The sequence below is a fragment of the Lacerta agilis genome, chromosome W (genome assembly GCF_009819535.1).
Source record: "Lacerta agilis isolate rLacAgi1 chromosome W, rLacAgi1.pri, whole genome shotgun sequence".
Lineage (NCBI taxonomy): Eukaryota > Metazoa > Chordata > Lepidosauria > Squamata > Lacertidae > Lacerta > Lacerta agilis.
This window is the reverse complement of record NC_046330.1, coordinates 3,368,108-3,385,875: the sequence shown is the minus strand read 5'-3', so window position 1 is coordinate 3,385,875 and position 17,768 is coordinate 3,368,108. Positions and strand designations below refer to the sequence as shown.

Below are 17,768 nucleotides of genomic sequence, written 5' to 3'. Positions count from 1 at the left end.
GCTTCACGGACAAACCCCTGGGGCCAGCACAGGTTTGAATTTCACCAAGAAGGTGAAATACCTTGGAGTAAACCTAACATCTAAAAATTTGAACCTATATAAAGACAATTATGAAAGGTTATGGAATGAAATTAAGAGAGATCTTGAGATATGGTCAAATTTGAAATTATCCTTCTTAGGCCGAATATCCGCAGTCAAAATGAATGTATTGCAAAAAATGTTGTTTCTATTTCAGGTATTGCCTATTATTGATATTGTGAAATGTTTTAGTGAATGGCAAAAGGTATTACAGTGGTGTCCCACTAGACGAATGCCTCGCTAGACGAAAAACTCTCTAGATGAACGGCATTCGCTAGCGGAAGGCTACCCCGCAAGACGAAAATGTCAATGGGGCTGCCTCGCAAGACGAAAAAAATTTTTTCCAGCGCGAAAACCTCCGCGCTGCATTGTCGCTTCGCTAGATGAAAAATTCGCTCTACGAAGACACTCGTAGAACGAATTATTTTCATCTAGCGGGGCACCACTGTATCCAAATTTATATGGCAGGGGAGAAAGCCAAGAATTAAATATAAACTACTAACAGACAATAAAGAAAGAGGCAGTTTCTCCCTGCCAGATTTAAAGTTATATTTTGAGGCAGCAGCATTTTGCTGGCTCAAGGAATGGTTCAAGTTGGAAAATACCAATTTGCTGGATCTGGAAGGTTTTGACAATGTGTTTGGTTGGCATGCTTATTTATGGTATGATAAGATTTCGGCACATAAAAGGTTTAAAAATCATATAGTTAAGAAAGCATTGTTTAATGTTTGGGATAGATATAAGGATTTGCTTGAAAGGAAAACACCTAGATGGATCTCTCCATTGGAAGCTAACATTCTCCTTTCCCTTCCTCCCCCACAACAAACACTCTGTGAGGTGAGTGGGGCTGAGAGACTTCAGAGAAGTGTGACTAGCCCAAGGTCACCCAGCAGCTGCATGTGGAGGAGCGGAGACGCGAACCCTGTTCCCCAGATAACGAGTCTACCGCTCTTAACCACTACACCACACTGGCTTTGGAAGTCCAAGCATATAATGTCTAACAGCTCACCCTCATGCAGGTGCTTGTAACCCTTCTCAAGAAACTCCATAATGTTGGCGAGCAGGACTTCCTTTTGCAGGGAAGCTATGGAATGCACATGATATTTCAAACAGTGGCTCATTACCCACTCACCCTTGCAGCGGCAGGTGAGTGCGCGTCCTCTGCACCCTCCCAGCGCAGACAATCAAAAAGGGACAAGTGGAATTATTATTTATTTATTTATTTATTTATTTGTACCCCACCCATCTGGCTGGGTTTTCCCAGCCACTCTGGGTGGCTTCCAACAAATATTAAAACACATTAAAATGTCACAGATTAAAAACTTCCCTAAACAGGGCTGCCTTCAGGTATTTTCTAAATGTCAGGTAGTTGTTTATCTCTTTGACCTCTAATGGGAGGGCATTCCACAGGGCATTCCACCACTGCTGAGAAGGCCCTCTGCCTGGTTCCCTGTAACTTTGCTTTTCTCAGTGAGGGAACCGCCAGAAGGCCCTCTGTGCTGGATCTCAGTGTCCGGGCTGAACGATGGGGGTGGAGACGCTCCTTCAGGTATACAGGACCGAGGCTGTTTAGGACTTTAAAGGTCAGCACCAACACTTTGAATTTTGCTCTGAATCATACTGGGAGCCAATGCAGGTCTCTCAGGACCAGTGTTACATGGTCCCTGCGGCCACTCCCCATCACCAGTCTAGCTGCCGCATTCTGGATTAATTGCAGTTTCCGAGTCACCTTCAAAGGTAGCCCCATGTAGAGCGCATTTCAGTAGTCCAAACGGGAGATAACTAGAGCATGTGCCACTCTGGCAAGACAGTCGGCGGGCAGGTAGGGTCTCAGCCTGCATACCAGATGGAGCTGGTAGACAGCTGCCCTGGACACAGAATTGACCTGCACCTCCATGGACAGTTGTGAGTCCAAAGTGACTCCCAGGCTGTGCACCTGGTCCTTCAGGGGCACAGTTAGCCCATTCAGGACCAGGGAGTCCTCCACACAGGGCCTTCACTGCCCTCGCTGGTTCCGATTTAAAAGAGAGGTAGAGCTGGGTATCATCTGCATGTTGCCTCTGATGATCTCTTCCAGTGGCTGCATGTAGAAGCATGGGGAGAGGACGGAACACTGAGGTACCTCACAAGTGAGAGCCCAGGGGTCTGAACCCTCATCCCCTAACACCACTTTCTGGACACGGCCCAGGAGAAAGGAGTGGAACCACTGTATAACAGTGCCCCCAGCTCCTCTAGCCCACCGCAGATCATCGACCAGCGCGACCAAGGCAGTTTCAGTCCCTCACAGAGGGACGCTTTAACACCCCATAAGTGGGGCCAGACTTATTCAGGGACAGCCCCATGGAGGCCATGCTTTCCACGAAGTCCCGAGCGGCCCCTTGTAAGGTCGTGTCGGCATGGATGTTAAAATCCCCTAGAACAACCAAACTAGGTGTCTCCAGGAGCACATCTGCCACCACCTGAAGCAGCTCAGGCAGGGAATCCTTGGTGCAGCGGGGAGATTGGTTGTCAGGAATCCAGCCTCCAGCTCGACCACACAGAGAGCGTAGTTCAGTAGAAAGGATGATTTATTGACCAAGTACACAGATAACGCTGGACGGCATTAACACAGCTGCCGCCCTCATGAATTACTCGCACCTGTTCCGTTTTACTGTATGTCTGTTTCAACAGAGATATCGTAAAAGCCAGCTTTTGTAAGGTCGCAAATTTAAGTCGCGCTTTAAATTTTCATGGTTGGAATTTGGGGGAAAAGTGAGGCTTATATTCAGGCCAATGTGGTGTTGTTGTTGTTGCTATTACTACCAACATTTAGGTCACGTAGCGCTCAAATATTTAACAACACCAATTATTATTAAAATTAAAAAGTACACCATTAACATAAGTGTTGAATAGTCAAATATTTAGAAAGTCCACACGTGGCCATGCGGGCTGGACTAGATGAGCCCTGGGGGTCTCACCTGGATCTGAGAGGTGTGCAGGTCCATAGTGATGATGTGGTCGGCGCCAGCCACCAAGAGCATGTTGGCGACTAGCTTGGCAGAGATGAGCACCTGGCTTTGCAATGGAAAGTGAGCTGTTGAATCGGACACCATGCTACAACTCCCAGCGTGGCTGGCTGGAAGCAGAACTAATATCCTGCATAGCCAGCAGGACTCCAACTCCCATCAGGACTTGCTGCCTGCACTACACTTCCCATCATGCTGTGCTGATAGGATCTCAAATCCAAGCATGTCTATCCGGAAGGACTCCAACTCCCATCATGCCTAGGCAGCCAGACTACACCACCTCACATACCTAGCTGATACGATCACAAACACTGTTATATATTGAGTCCAGCCAGTGGTCATATCGTAATATATTTATTCATGGCAGCAAGCAAGTAAAAGACACACACAAACCCCAGCCCTGCTCCCATATATAGGCACTTGGGCTAGCCTAGCCAACCCAGGTGAAGCTAATTAAAAGCATCACTATTCCCTTAACTGTTTCCTGGCTGCTCTGTTACTGTGCTGTGCCTGCAATCCAATACACAACACCCCTCCCCTCTTAGCCAAGAACAACCCGATTGTGGATAAAAACAACAACATTGAGTGCAACACACACAATGAAGCACCTGGCCCCCATCCCCCCATACCAAACCACAGTCAAAGTCCTTCAGCTATCGCAGATGGGTTCGCACCCTCTGGGACCGTCTGAGCTCGGACTCCCAGGGGCTGCCCCCCACCTGGGTCTCTTCAACTTCTAGCCATGGCTTGGTTCCACTCTCAACCTCTACCGGCTCGGCCTCGCTGTCTCCCATTTGGACTTCAACTGCCTCAGGGGGACGGGTGACTGCTGGTTCTCTGCTGACCGGCCCCGGCGGTTGCTCCACTTCCCTTGTGGACGATTCATCTTCCCGGATGGGCCACCGCTGCCGTAGTTGGTCAACATGGCGGCAAAGAGTACCTGCTCCATCCGCCTCAACCTCGTATGACACGGGGCCAGTCGGCCTGGAAACTGTGACCGAAATCCACACAGGGCTGGACCCATAGTTCTTGGTGTAAACAGGGTCACCCTGTTGGGAAATCCAAAGCGCCTTGGTAGCCTCCTGCGGCTGCGGCCGATCTGCCGCATGATCCGGATGCAGTCTATCCAAGCGGGTCATCAGGCGCCTCCTCGTCAGTAACTCTGCTGGGCTCCTCTCAGTTGTTGAGTGTGGTGTTACATGCTGTGATAGTAAAAAAGGATAAGAGTCGCTGGTGCCAATCTCCATAGACTATCCACTGCAGCGCGTCCTTAGTGGTGTGCACCATCCTTTCCGCTTGACCATTTGTAGACGGGTGGAACGGGGCCAAGGTAACATGGCGGATTCCATTAACGTCCATAAAGTCCTTGAACTCAGTTGATGTAAACTGTGCCCCATTATCTGACACAAGGGTGTCAGGCAGACCGTGGGTGACAAACAAGGCTTGCAGGTTCCGTATAACAACACCCGAGGTCATGCGGGCCACTGGTATAACCTCCAACCATTTGGAGTGTGGATCTACCACAATCAGTAATGTCTGGCCCTGAAGGCCCCGCAAAGTCCACATGTAAACATGACCATGGCTCCTTGGTAACTTCCCATGGCTGCACCGGGGCTTGAGGCATTGCCGGCCTTGATTCTTGGCATGGATAACATTTTCGCACCCATTCTTCGATGGCCTCATCCATTTTTGGCCACCACACATAGCTGCGAGCCAATGCCTTCATTCTTACGATTCCTGGATGACCCTAATGCAGCGCTTCCAACACTCGCTGTCGCAGCTTGGGGGGGGGGGGACCACAACCCAACTCTCCCACAATAGATACCCTTTATGAGCCGACAGTTCATCTCGCCGGCACTCGTACGGCCAGAATTCCTCTGTGACCTTGCCCTCCGGCAAACTCCTGGCACAACGCATCAAAAGAAGACAATGCCGACTATATTCTGTGGGCCCCTCCAGGTGGATGCCGAAAGCCTCAAACCAATCGCGCCCCAATAAGTCTGGCCGCCAGCCCCCAGCAACCACAATTTTCAGTTTGCCTTTAAATTTTCTGTGCTGGACGCGGAAATCCCCAACACCTAGGACAGGCACCGGATTCTGATTAAGTCTCTTAAAAAGAAATCAAGGGGATGAAGACAATCACGGCCCGCTTGGGGGCAAAAACTGTGGAAAGTGGGCTCTGAAACAATCGTGAACCCCGACCCAGAGTCCACTTCCTGTTCACAGGGCACCCCCTCTATGCAAACCACTTTCGTGATCCTTGGTGGTGGCCATACACTCTCACTTTGGGGCTGAATACGGGTCGAAGAACACTGACCCACCATCTCAGGCTCTGAGCCCCAGTGCCCCAATCTCTCTCTTGAACGATCTCCAGTCCCTCGATCTCTCTCCACTCCGTCTCGCAGCACTCGGTCTCCAACCAGACAGACTCGGGCAATATGGCCCATCCTCTTACACTTCCGACACTGGGCGTTGCGGAACCTGCAAAACCGCTGCTCGTGTGCTTTTCCACAACTGTCACAATTCCTGGGGGGCGACTGGGCCAGTCATCTTACTGTCAACTTCCTTGCTGCCGGCGGGAGGACTGGTGGGAAGACTGAAACACCTTCAACGCTCCCACCGTTACCTCATCCGACGAGCCTTCCTCCGCGTCGTCAGTCTCCACTGCATGTGCACCGGTCGTCTGTCCGCCACAGAGCTCTCGAACTGTGTGATCTGCTCCCTCCTTTGAGATGACAAAGTCATAAGCTTCCTGGAAAGTCAAAGACTTCTTGGCAACCAATTCCCGCTGCAGCCTCTCATCACGCAGGCCACACACAAAACGGTCCCTCAGCATCTCCTCCAGGTCGTGGAGCTCACAATAATGGGTGAGTTCCCTCAAGGCGGCCACAAACGATGATGCCGACTCTCCACTCTGCTGGTACCCCTGGTAAAACATCTGCCAGCAGGCCAATTGTGAAGGCACCGGCTCAAAATGGCTGCCAAGTGCTGCAGTCAATTCCTCAAAAGTCTTTGACTCAAGAGTGGCCGGGGAGATAAGGTTCTTAGCTAGTTTAAAAGTAGCCTTTCTGCACACACTGAGGAGCGTATCCCGTCGCTCCTCAGCACTAGTAATCCTGTTAGCACGGAGGTAAAACTTAAGTCTTATCACAGTAATCACTCCATTCCTCTGGCTCATTGATATTAAACTCCTCAATTGAGCCACGTGTTGCCATTATTGCCAGCCGATCCCTCCCGGGTGTTGCTGTTGGTCTCCGTCTTTGCGGCGCTTCACTGGCTAAATCCCACCTTCGTCACCAGTGTTATATATTGAGTCCAGCCAGTGGTCATATCGTAATATATTTATTCATGGCAGCAAGCAAGTAAAAGACACACACAAACCTCAGCCCTGCTGCCATATATAGGCACTTGGGCTAGCCTAGCCAACCCAGTTGTAGCTAATTAAAAGCAATCACTATTCCCTTAACTATTTCCTGGCTGCTCTGTTACTGTGCTGTGCCTGCAATACAAATGCACAACAAACACCATCATGCCAAACTGGCAGGACTACAACTTCCATCATGCCCAGCTGGAAGGATCTTAACTGCAATCATGCCACCCAGAGTGGCTGGGGAAACTCAGCCAGATGGGCAGGGTACAAATAATAACTACTACTCCTCCTCCTCCTCCTCCTTCTTCTTCTTATGCCTGGCTGGCTGGCAGGACTACAACTCCTATCATGCCTAGCTGGTCGGACTCCAACTTGACTCATGTCTAGCTGCAAGAACTCTAACTCCCATCATTCCCAGCTGATATGATCACAAATCCGATCATACCAGGGTGGATAAAAATCAATTATATATTTTCTGTGCGCTGCTCTGGTTCACCAGAAGTGACTTAGTCATGCTGGCCACATGACCCAGAAGCTGTCTGCGGACAAACGCCGGCTCCCTCGGCCTATAGGGCGAGATGAGCGCGCAACCCGAGTCGTCCGCAACTGGACCTAACGGTCAGGGGTACCTTTACCTTTACTATATATATGTGTGTGTGTGTGTGTGTGTGTGTGTGTGATTCTTTTGATTTAAATAGGGGTTTTTAAAATTTAAATTGGATTTTTAAAATAAATGCTTTTGGAGGAAAAATATTTCTAAAGATAGTGTTCTATTTAAGTTACATTCTAGTCCAAAGGCTATTCATCAGGAAATAAGGATTTGTTTTAAGTTTTTCATGTGTGCTAAAATTGTGATTCAGGAAATGATTCTTTTTCTCCTTCCAATCAAGTACAGCAGAAAAGTTGTCCAAATAGAAACAGTTAACTTATTAAACCTTACCATAATTTCATAATTATCTGTCTATGTATTTTTAAGAGTAGAACCGTATCAGTCATTTTTTATTTAACTGTAAAAATGACTCTGGAAATTTATTGATCCAAAAATGAAATCTTCCTCTTTCTGTAAATATTAAGATGGTACCGGCAAGAATGAGTCTTTCTGTAAAAAAATGCCTTAAATCAAATCCACCCTGGCATTAGTATTAATCTTTAGTACATTTGTTTGTTGATTTATATAAAATAGAATAATAGGATTTAGAATTGGAAGGGACACCAAGGGTCATCTAGTCCAACCGCCTGCAATGCAGTCATCAGTGCTGTGCCTTATTACTCCAGTACGTTACAAGAAGAGTCAAATTATTGTTGAAGGCATTACCTTGCTGACTGTCCTCTCTGGTTTTCACCATATATGCAAGCTTAATCATGTGCAGTACAGTATGTCCCAGATTTGAGTTATCCATTCCTGGATGGTGTTCTCATTCCACCCCAGCCTGATTTTGACAAATAATAATTCTGGTAGGAGTTAAGAGGTGTTGCATTAATTCGTTGTCCTCTATTAGTACAGTTTCTTTAACGTATTCTAATAGTAAAATTAGAGGATCCTTGGATAAACTATAGTCAGTTATTCCATCAATTTCCATTGCTATACCTTCTCAGAATTTTCTAATTTGGAGACACATCCAGAATATATGCCACATCCCAGCACCAGTGGCTGTTCTGTATCTCCAGCGAAGATGTTACAGTGTTAAAATCATAGAATTGTAGAGTTGTAAGGGACCCCAAAGGTCATCTAGACCAATCCAAGGTACCAACGGAACAGAAACTTAGAGAAATTTTCTTTTATAGGGACCCTGTTTGTTAAGGAATTGTTTGTTGAGGCTGGTAGCCATGGTGGCTGTGCTCTGCCTCTATGGTTGCAGGAAGAAATGCTTCTGAATACCATTTGCTGGAAACAGCAGAAAGAGAGAGGACTCTTGTGATCAGGTCCTGCTTGTGAGCTTCTCCTAATGGGCATCTGGTTGACCACTGTGAGAACAGGATGCTGAACCAGATGGGCAATTGGCCTGATTCAGCAGGCTCTTCTTAGGTTTATGGCAAATCAAATTCCAGGGGTGTTGGTTTTTTATTTATTCCATACAACAGAGGTTTTTAACCTTTTTGAGCCCACGACTCCCTTGACCAACTACATTCTTTCTGTGGCTCGCCTTCAGCCTGTTTGTGGGCAGTGCAGTCCCCTCTGAGGCAGAGGCGGGACTCGGGAACTACATTTTCTGTCAGGCCCGCTTCTGCCACATGTGGCCTCTTCTATTAATCTAATCTACACAATCTAGTCTATTAGGAGGAGGGAGAGGCAGAAGGAGAGTTGGAGACCAGTGCTGCCTGTGGCTTCCCCCAAAATCATTCAAAGTGCCCAAGGGTGCTGTAGCACATTGGTTGAAAACCACTGTACTATGAGGATGGGAAATGAAATGGATCCTGAGATGTGGAAAAAGAAAAGTGGAGGTGAGTAGGCGTAGGCGTGGGTGTGGGTGTGGGTGTGGGTGTAAAGCCTAAAGTGCTTACAACAAAAAAACAACAGTGGAAATACAGTCTCGGGAATGCTGAAAAAACAAAATTATAGCTGCATCCCCCAATTTAGTCTTTGCAAAGCTGTAGGGAACTAAGGAGAGGAGCCCAGGTGGTTCAACAGGCAAGGAAAAGCAGCCCCGGAGTTGACCACTGGTTCTCAGGCACCCTAGTGCCAGAGGGACCCTGAGGAAAACAGGGAAGGGCCCCTTTTAGTGTGGATGGCCAGAGAGAAAAAGATGACAAAGGGAGAGCTAAGTGAGGAAACAAGTGCAAAAAAGAAATAGCAGGGGCGGTGGAGGAGGGTGTCTGCAAGGTGGCAGAGGAAAGGGGGCACTGGTTCAATAGGCAGATGCAACAGGTCTGGTGCTTCCAGGGCGCCATTGAAGAAGACAAAAAGCTTGATGTTGCATAGTGGCTCTTCAGGTGGGAGTCATGTGGGTTAGTGGCCGGTTCGGGAGCAGGCAGCGGCACACTTACTGTTGAGGACCAGGCAGGACTTGGCCCAGGGAAGCGGCACCACTCACACCACCTGCCTGCCAGCTTGCTTACTCTTCTGAGCTGCTCGCTGGGCAAGCAGGAGAAAAGAGGGGAGGCCAGGGCTGCCCGCGGCTCTCCTGACAATCCTTCAAGATTCTCCAAGGAGCCGCTGCTCACCAGTTGAAAATGACAGCATGCAAGTCTGTTCCTTGTTGAGTTCACACGGATCCCTGTTTCCTGACACCCTCTCCTTCTTACTCCTCCCTTCTTGCAGGCTGTCTACAAGGCTTGGCTGTGCTCTGAGTACTTCAATGTGACCCAACTGCAGTGCCAACACCGGATCCCATGCAATCAATACTGCCTGGAGGTGCAAACAAGGTGTCCCTTTGTCTTGCCTGACAATGGTGAGCTGATCTATGGAGGACTGCCTGGCTTCATCTGCACAGGTAAGGCTTAGAATTGTAGAGTTGGAAGAGACCCCCAAGGGTCATCTAGTCCAACCCACTGCAATGCAGGAATCTCAACTAAAGCATCCATCCAAAGTTTGTTTTAAAACCTCCAATGATGGAGAGTCTACCACCTTCTGAGGTGGTATGTTTTATTGTCGAACACCTTTTACCGCTTACAAAGGTAGGGGATGTACCCCAAGAGACAACCCAAAATGTTTTATTAACATAATTAACAACCCAAAAGTGCTATAGCAGGGTATTAAATTGTCTCATATCCAGAGGAATCAAACAATAAATACTGTAAATTGTAAGAGGAAGAAATGGTGAGACACAGCAATATAAATCAAGACATCCAGGAAAGGTCATAGAACAGATATTTCAGCAGTTGGTCTGTGAGCACTTAGGAAAGGAAGCTCTGATTTCTAAGACCCGGCTGTTTGACAGTGGAACAGTCTCCCTCGAGAGGATGTGGACTCTCCTTCCTTGGAGGTTTTTAAGCAGAGCTTGAATGTGTTATGAAAACTTCCCGCGGGGGCAAGTTGAGAGACTGACCCCAAGACGGACGAAGCTTCCGTGCCCTCTGGCTTCTAGAGTCCAGGGGCACAATGTAATATGCGGTTGTTCCCAGCTTGAAAACAACACACACAAGCCTTTTGGCTAAAAACCTACTTTATTGGAGATTAAGAGCAGAGTATGCCTCTGCGCAGCAGCTCATTATTTCAGAGCTGTCTGTAAAGCGTCTGCACCTCCTGATGCAGAACTGAAAGTAAAGAATACAACAGTAAATTACAATGACATCACATGTGTGGAATGATTGTTGGATTTCCCACAGAGTGAAACATGACTCTTAGTCAGGTGCCTCGCAGACGAGGCTCTTCGCAGCTCGGCTTGTACTGATATCACAACATCCTCCCCCGATATTAGACAATGAAAGAGCAGCAAAAATTAAGGCATCATTAAGAGAAGTAAACAAACAGTTATCATATACACAGTATGAATCTGTTGTCTTCGTTCCATCTTTGGAACTCTCTGAGACTGGTTCTACCAGTTTGAGCCTTTGATAACCAACTCTCCAGGGGACCAGAGCGCTTGCTCTGTGTGTGTTGGCAGAAACAGTGTTGAACTTTGCAACCTGTTGCTGTGGCTTTTTCACATCTGTGAAATGAGCCTGAGTGTCTCTATTTTGAGTGCAAACTACAGCTACATTTGCAACAGCTGAGATTGCAAACTCTTTGGAGTAGCGTTTGGGCGCCTGACCCTTTGTTACTCTCTCAGATCTACGCACAAGATGTAGATCCTCTTTGCTGAGTTTCTCCTGAACAGGACTTTTTGGAGAAACTTTACCAATTGTAAACAGTGGCTCTAAAGATCCTAGCACATCATCTTCATCTGATGATGATGGCCTGGACATAGCATGAGTCCGTCTTTCGATGACAGTTTCACCTGTATCGGAACTAGCCGTGGTTGAGCTTGCACTGCTACTGCTGGTGTCAGAATCCTCATATGTATTGACATCAATGGGAAAGCTTTGGAGAACCTGTGTCTCCGGCTTTACAGTAGGTTCTACCTCCTGAGTAAGAATTACTGTGTTTGAAGAAGGCAATAGAATTCTGTATTGACCTTTCTCATAGCCCATAAAAATGCCTTGGATGGTTGCACCTTCAAGTGATTCCACCCACATCTGAGAACCAAAAACCTTAAGATGCTTAACAGAAGGCTTTCTGTTAAACAGTATCTCATAAGGTGAGCATTCCATTCCTTTTGGAACACTCCTGACCCAAGCATATGTGAAGGCAGATAGGCTTTCAGCCCAATTCTGTTCAGACAGCTTTGCACTTAGCAATTGCGCCTGCATACCCTCACGTAGTATTGTGTTAATTTTAACACACAAATCTTTGTCCCACGATGATTGGCTGACAGCAACTTTGTGCCGAATGCAATGTTGACTTAGGAACTCTTGGAACTCCTGTGAATCAAACACTGGTAATTGATTAGTATACAAACATTCAATTTTGCCATCATGCATGAAATTTATCTTAGCACAAAATTCAGTGAACTTGGCCAAGACTTGCTGCGGACTTTTCATAGTGTAAATCCAAGAGAATTTAGAGAAACGATCAGACAGCAATAAATAACAGGTAGCTTCGCCTCTAGATTTTGGCAGAAGTCCTATTACATCAGCAGAAACCTGCTGGAAACATTTTGTGACCTTTTCTCTGCGTGGCTGTTTGGTAGTCTCCTTGGACTTAGCAGCACCTGCAAAATAAGAGTCAACAACATCAAAACAACAGTCAGTAGAATCAAAAGACAGTAAGAATAGTCCATCTTTGTTCTTCTGAGCTGTAAGGATAACTTGTCCATCCTTAAAAATTGTGCACAGTCCTTTGCGTAGTCTGAGCTCGCAGTCCTTCTCGGTAAGCTGCGCTACACTAAGAAGGTTGTAGGCAATTTCTGGCACATAGAGAACGTTGCTAATAGATAGCTGGAGACTCTGAAGATAAACAGTTCCAACTCCAGTCGATTTCAGGTGTGTTCCACTCACCTGCGACACAGTGGAGTCCAGCTTCTTAAAAGTCTTAAATAAACGCTTGTTTGCGGTCATGTGGTGGCTGGCAGCTGAATCAATAACAAAAGCCAGGTCAATGTCAATGTCATCCTGCTCCTGCACGCCTTGTGTAAGCAATGCAACTGTGCGCCCTTTGGAGACTTTGGCTTGCGCCTTGCCTGTAGATCCACCTGCTTGTTAGGTAGATCCTTTCTTGGGCTTTCTGCAGGTCTGGAAACTGTGTCCTCTCATTCCACAGTTTGTGCAGCGTATGACTTTAAGAGCTTGCACATGCTCAGTTGGACCACTAGGTGGGGTAGAGGATGTTTCACTCCCCCTTCCATTAGCCTCATTTTGAGCAGCACAACGATCTTGCTCATTTAGCAAAGTTGAGAAGACTCTGGCAACGGTTAAGTTTTGAGCATCCAGGGCACCTAGCTGTGATGCAATAGCACTATAACCGGCATGGAGGCTATTCAAAACCATGAAACAAAACACGTCTTCAGGTAATTGAACGTTGCGTTGTGCGAGTTCACTTTTTAATTCTTTCATATGGTTAAGATGCGAACGCAAATTGTCTCCCTCCTTTAGCCTTAGGTTGGTGAGACGTTGGAAATGAAGCATGGAACTCCCTGCCGCAATCCTTAAATGTTCATCTCGCAAAACAATCCAATAGTCATTTGCGTGATTTAAATCTCTGACGTGTATTAACTGAGATTGGTCAAGATGCAAAACAATGGTTGCCTTCGCCTGATTATCCCTGTTTAGCCATCGAGGCGTAGGGAACAGTGGAGGGGCATTAGTGACAACATCAAGCAAATTCTGCCTGGTAAGCACAGCTTCCATTTTAATACGCCATGTCTGATAATTTTCATCAGTGAGCAATGGACAGAGGGAGCTGCTGCTTTGCTTGCTATCCTTTGCCATTGTGGCGAAAAAGCAGGCTTTTCACTCTCTGTCTTCAGAAAGCAATTTAAGCAAACAAACCTAGCCTTCTGAGGTTTATTGCCTCGTAAATCAGTCCAGGTTACTCACAGTCTAATTAACGCGTCGTCACAGCGGGAAACGGCCGTCTTCAGCACGAAACTCTCCCCCGGAACGCTGTTTTTAGCTGCTTTCTTTGCCGGCAGATATCAGGCATAAATCAAACAGAGTCCGATGTCTTCGGAAACCAACCATCCTCTGCTACCAATATTATGAAAACTTCCCGCGGGGGCAAGTTGAGAGACTGACCCCAAGACGGACGAAGCTTCCGTGCCCTCTGGCTTCTAGAGTCCAGGGGCACAATGTAATATGCGGTTGTTCCCAGCTTGAAAACAACACACACAAGCCTTTTGGCTAAAAACCTACTTTATTGGAGATTAAGAGCAGAGTATGCCTCTGCGCAGCAGCTCATTATTTCAGAGCTGTCTGTAAAGCGTCTGCACCTCCTGATGCAGAACTGAAAGTAAAGAATACAACAGTAAATTACAATGACATCACATGTGTGGAATGATTGTTGGATTTCCCACAGAGTGAAACATGACTCTTAGTCAGGTGCCTCGCAGACGAGGCTCTTCGCAGCTCGGCTTGTACTGATATCACAACAGAATGATCATCTGTCATGAATGCTTTAGCTGAGTTTCCTGCAATGCAGGGGGTTGGACTAGATGACCCTTGGATCCCTTCCAACTCTATGATTCTATGATACAGCGAAATGCAGATTTTTTAAGGTTTTCATTGCTGGGCTCTTGAAATCCTAACAGTGTAAGGAGTCAGACTAGATGACCCTTGGAGTCCCTTAGAACTTTGCAGTTCTATGTTTCTATTATTCTAGCTGCAGCTAACAACAGTGTCAAAAACTCTGGAGCTACAGGTTTTCATGTTATTCCTCCACATATTCAATAATTACTGTATAGTTGTGGGGAAGCCTGAACAGGTGATTTACTTATTTTAGGTATTCCTTGATATACTTGGGATCAGAATTAATGGAATGTGAGGACATTCCCACCAAAGATGGAGGAATATCCCTTGAAGCCCACAGCCCCACCAGCAGTCCTGTGCTGACTGTGATGTAATATGGGACATCTTCATAGGTGTGTTATGCCATCTATGCAGATCTTTAAGAGAATGTTCCCTCACATATGATGGAACCGATTTATATGGCTTATCTAACCACAGTGATTTCCATTCAGATTTCTTTCAAAGAAAAATAGCCTCATATGGACTTTCAACAGGGTATGTTCTGAGTTTGGGAATGGAAAGAGTGAAAAAAATAATTAAGGAAAGAATCTCGGATATTGAACGCCAAATCGATCGAACTCAACTTTCCTCAACATATGGGCAGCTATATGAGCACCGAAAGATACACCCAGCAAACTATTTAAAATTGCTAGACAACTCCAGACACTGCTGGGCATTCACTAGGGCCCGATTTAATGCTCTTCCCTCGGCGCTATTAACTGGCAGATATTACCAGATCCCGTTAGAACAGAGACTATGCCCTTGTGCTAATAACGAAATTGAATCAATTGGGCATGTCGCCCTGTACTGCACATTGTATCGAGACACGAGGAAGGAGCTAATTGAACCCCTTCTAAAGAATTTACCAGGTCATTCAACTGAAACATACATCAGATACTTACTAGTGGACTCTAATCCAGAGATCACTAGGAGTGTAGCTAAATTCTGTTACATTGCGTCAAGATTAAGACATGCCGTGACATCAGCAAATATTAGAGATAAAGAGTCCACTTAATCCCCTTAGGAATGATTTTAAAGTGACAGATTGGTGAGATATCTCACCAATTTTTAAAGTCTAAATGTGCTGATTATAAAATTTAAATGTGATTTTAGTATATAGATGCTGTTTATGAAACAAATTGTTTTATTGATTTTCTGGTCTCTGACCGTAATAAAGACTGTTCATTCATTCATTCATTCAGATTTCTCTATTTGAACATTTAGCTCCTTCTCCCAATAACATTTAAAGCCCTCAAATAGACCAGTGGCAAACTCCAAAAACTCTGTGTAAATAATGGAGACCAGTTACTTGCCTCTGTGTCCATGATTCATTTCAATAGGTTCAACTAGGCCTGCCTAGTTGAAGGTCCTGTGCCCCATAACAGCATGCCCTGAGAAGGGATGGGGAAGCTATTTGTGTGTATCCAGCACCTCCTAGTGTTCTGGTACATGCCAACCCTTTTCCGGTTTGTCTCTTGATTTTCAGAATATGAGGAAACCACGTCAGCCAACCCTGGGTGCTGCTGCTAGCTAGTGCCAGGTTGGTCCAAAATAAGTCATCTGCTCTCTGTGATTTGATCACAGAGGTGGACTCTCCTTCCTTGGAGGTTTTTCAACAGAAGTTGGATGACCACCTTTCAGTGATTTCTTAGCTGTGATTTGTGCATTGTAGGAGGTTTGACTAAATGACCCAGAGGACCTTCCAACTCTACAATTTTGATTAAGAGTGCAAGTTCATATTGTTGATTTCCCATGCTCTGTGCATTAGTATAGAGACAACAGAAGCCACCAATCATTCCCTCTGGTTGCTTCCTTCTTCCTTTTTCCTGCCCATTAGCAGGTTCCTGTAACTACCCTGGTTTCATGTACACCAGCGAACGCTCCTGAAGTTAGCACTTAGCAGATCTGACACCACTTCTCCCCCCCCAACTCCTCCTCCTTTGTTGTTGTCCTTTTGCCAGGGTTGCTGGAGAGCAATCTGCCTGAACAGGAAGCCAAGTGCTGCGACATGCGGTGGGACTCATGCAATCACCACCCAGACGACAGCTGCAATACATCAGCCAAATCCAAGTCAGAGTCATTCCATGACCAACGCCGTGACATCCCCCATCACCACCACCACGTTCACCACCACCACCAGCAGCAGCAGCACTACAACCTCTACTACCACCACACCCAGTACCAGCACCAGCACCATCCATCCCTGCTGCCTGTGTCTGCGGGCTCCCACCTCACCAGTGGCAAGATCCGGTTCTGCGTCCTGGTTCTAATGCTCCTCCACACCATGGTGTCCTTCTCAAGTGTGCCCAGCAGCGTGGGACTGAGCCTGGGGGCCCTCCCTGCCATGGATGAGACCCTCACAAGGGACAAGGGACCCTCCTTTGCAATGCAGGGAAAAGGCAACTGCCAGCTCTTTTTCACCAGTGGGGGGAAAGGGGCTGGGTGCATAAACGCTCTTCGTCCAGTGGTGGGAGGTGACATAGGATTGGGGGTGATGTACACAGACCCACCCCCATGCAGACCCCCCTCCCACCCCCCAGAGCACCTCATCACAGGGACTGCCCTGCAATGAGAGAGTCTGTGAAGCATGTGAGGCTATGGGAACAGCTTCTGTGGAAGGAATCTTTCAACAGCATGCTTCAGGCCGGGTCTCTGAAGAAAAAGTTTAAACCAGCAGCAGGCTTCAGTTAAAAATGGTTCATTCACCAGCAGGCCTCAGGCTCTTAGGCTCTGGTGAAGGCTTCAGTTGGCAGCAGGCCTCAGGCCGGGCCTCTTGAGAAAATGGTTCAGTAAGCAGCAGGCTTCAGCCTGATAGCCTTTGGCCTCAAAATGGCTCAGAGGCAGAGGGAAGGCCCACAGGAGCGGCTCTAAGAGAACTGTCTTCTGAGGAGAGGCAAACACACACACCCCAGCCCCACTGAGGGCTGCTTCTCCCCCCTCCTGTAATGTGCCTCGTTTATAGGGCCACAGGGATCTCTTCCCCATACCAGGTTACCTGCACTAGAGGCAACAGAAATGGCTTGACAGAGATCTGTTGCGGATTCCCCCCCCCCCCCGCCATCATCTTCTTAGCCCAGGCCAAAACTATAATCATGATGGTGTGATGCCCTCCTTCCCCACCCACCCACCCTTGTTCAAGGCTCCTCCATCAGTCACTGACTCCTGAGCAGCCTTTGAGAGCTCTTGGTCGAACATCTGTCATTGGTTGTCCTTCAACTTTGCAAAGTGTTGGGCTACATGACCCTTTGGGTCCTTTCCAACTCTACAATTTATGATTTTGCAAGTTGTATTCTCTTGCTCCTTGAAGGGCTTAAGCTGAGGACACACCTGTATCATCCGTGTCCTCTGGGACATGCCACCAACGAATGCCTCGCTAGACGAAAAACTCGCTAGACGAAGGCATTCGTCTAGCGGGAGGCTGCCCCGCGGTTTTTGTCTAGCGAAAACTGCGGTTTACATTGCCACTTCGCTAGACGAAAAAACCGCTAGACGAAAAAATTCGTAGAACGAATTATTTTCGTCTAGCGGGGCACCACTGTACATATGGGAGAACCATCCCTTGGTTTGTTTACAATGCCAGCAGTTAGAATTCAATCCTGCTACCATATTAGCTA

At 47.1% G+C, this 17,768-nt stretch overlaps 1 protein-coding gene across 1 annotated transcript in view; it reads left to right on the top strand.

The window, feature by feature from the left end:
* LOC117039804 (transmembrane protein FAM155B-like) overlaps positions 1 to 16,726 on the top strand; it is a 97,599-nt gene extending 80,873 nt beyond the window's left edge. The window contains exons 3-4 of the mRNA XM_033137001.1: positions 9,713 to 9,884; positions 16,116 to 16,726. Coding sequence (XP_032992892.1) covers positions 9,713 to 9,884; positions 16,116 to 16,726 — 783 coding nt within the window. The remainder of the gene's footprint in view (positions 1 to 9,712; positions 9,885 to 16,115) is intronic.
* The last annotated feature ends 1,042 nt before the right edge of the window (positions 16,727 to 17,768 follow it).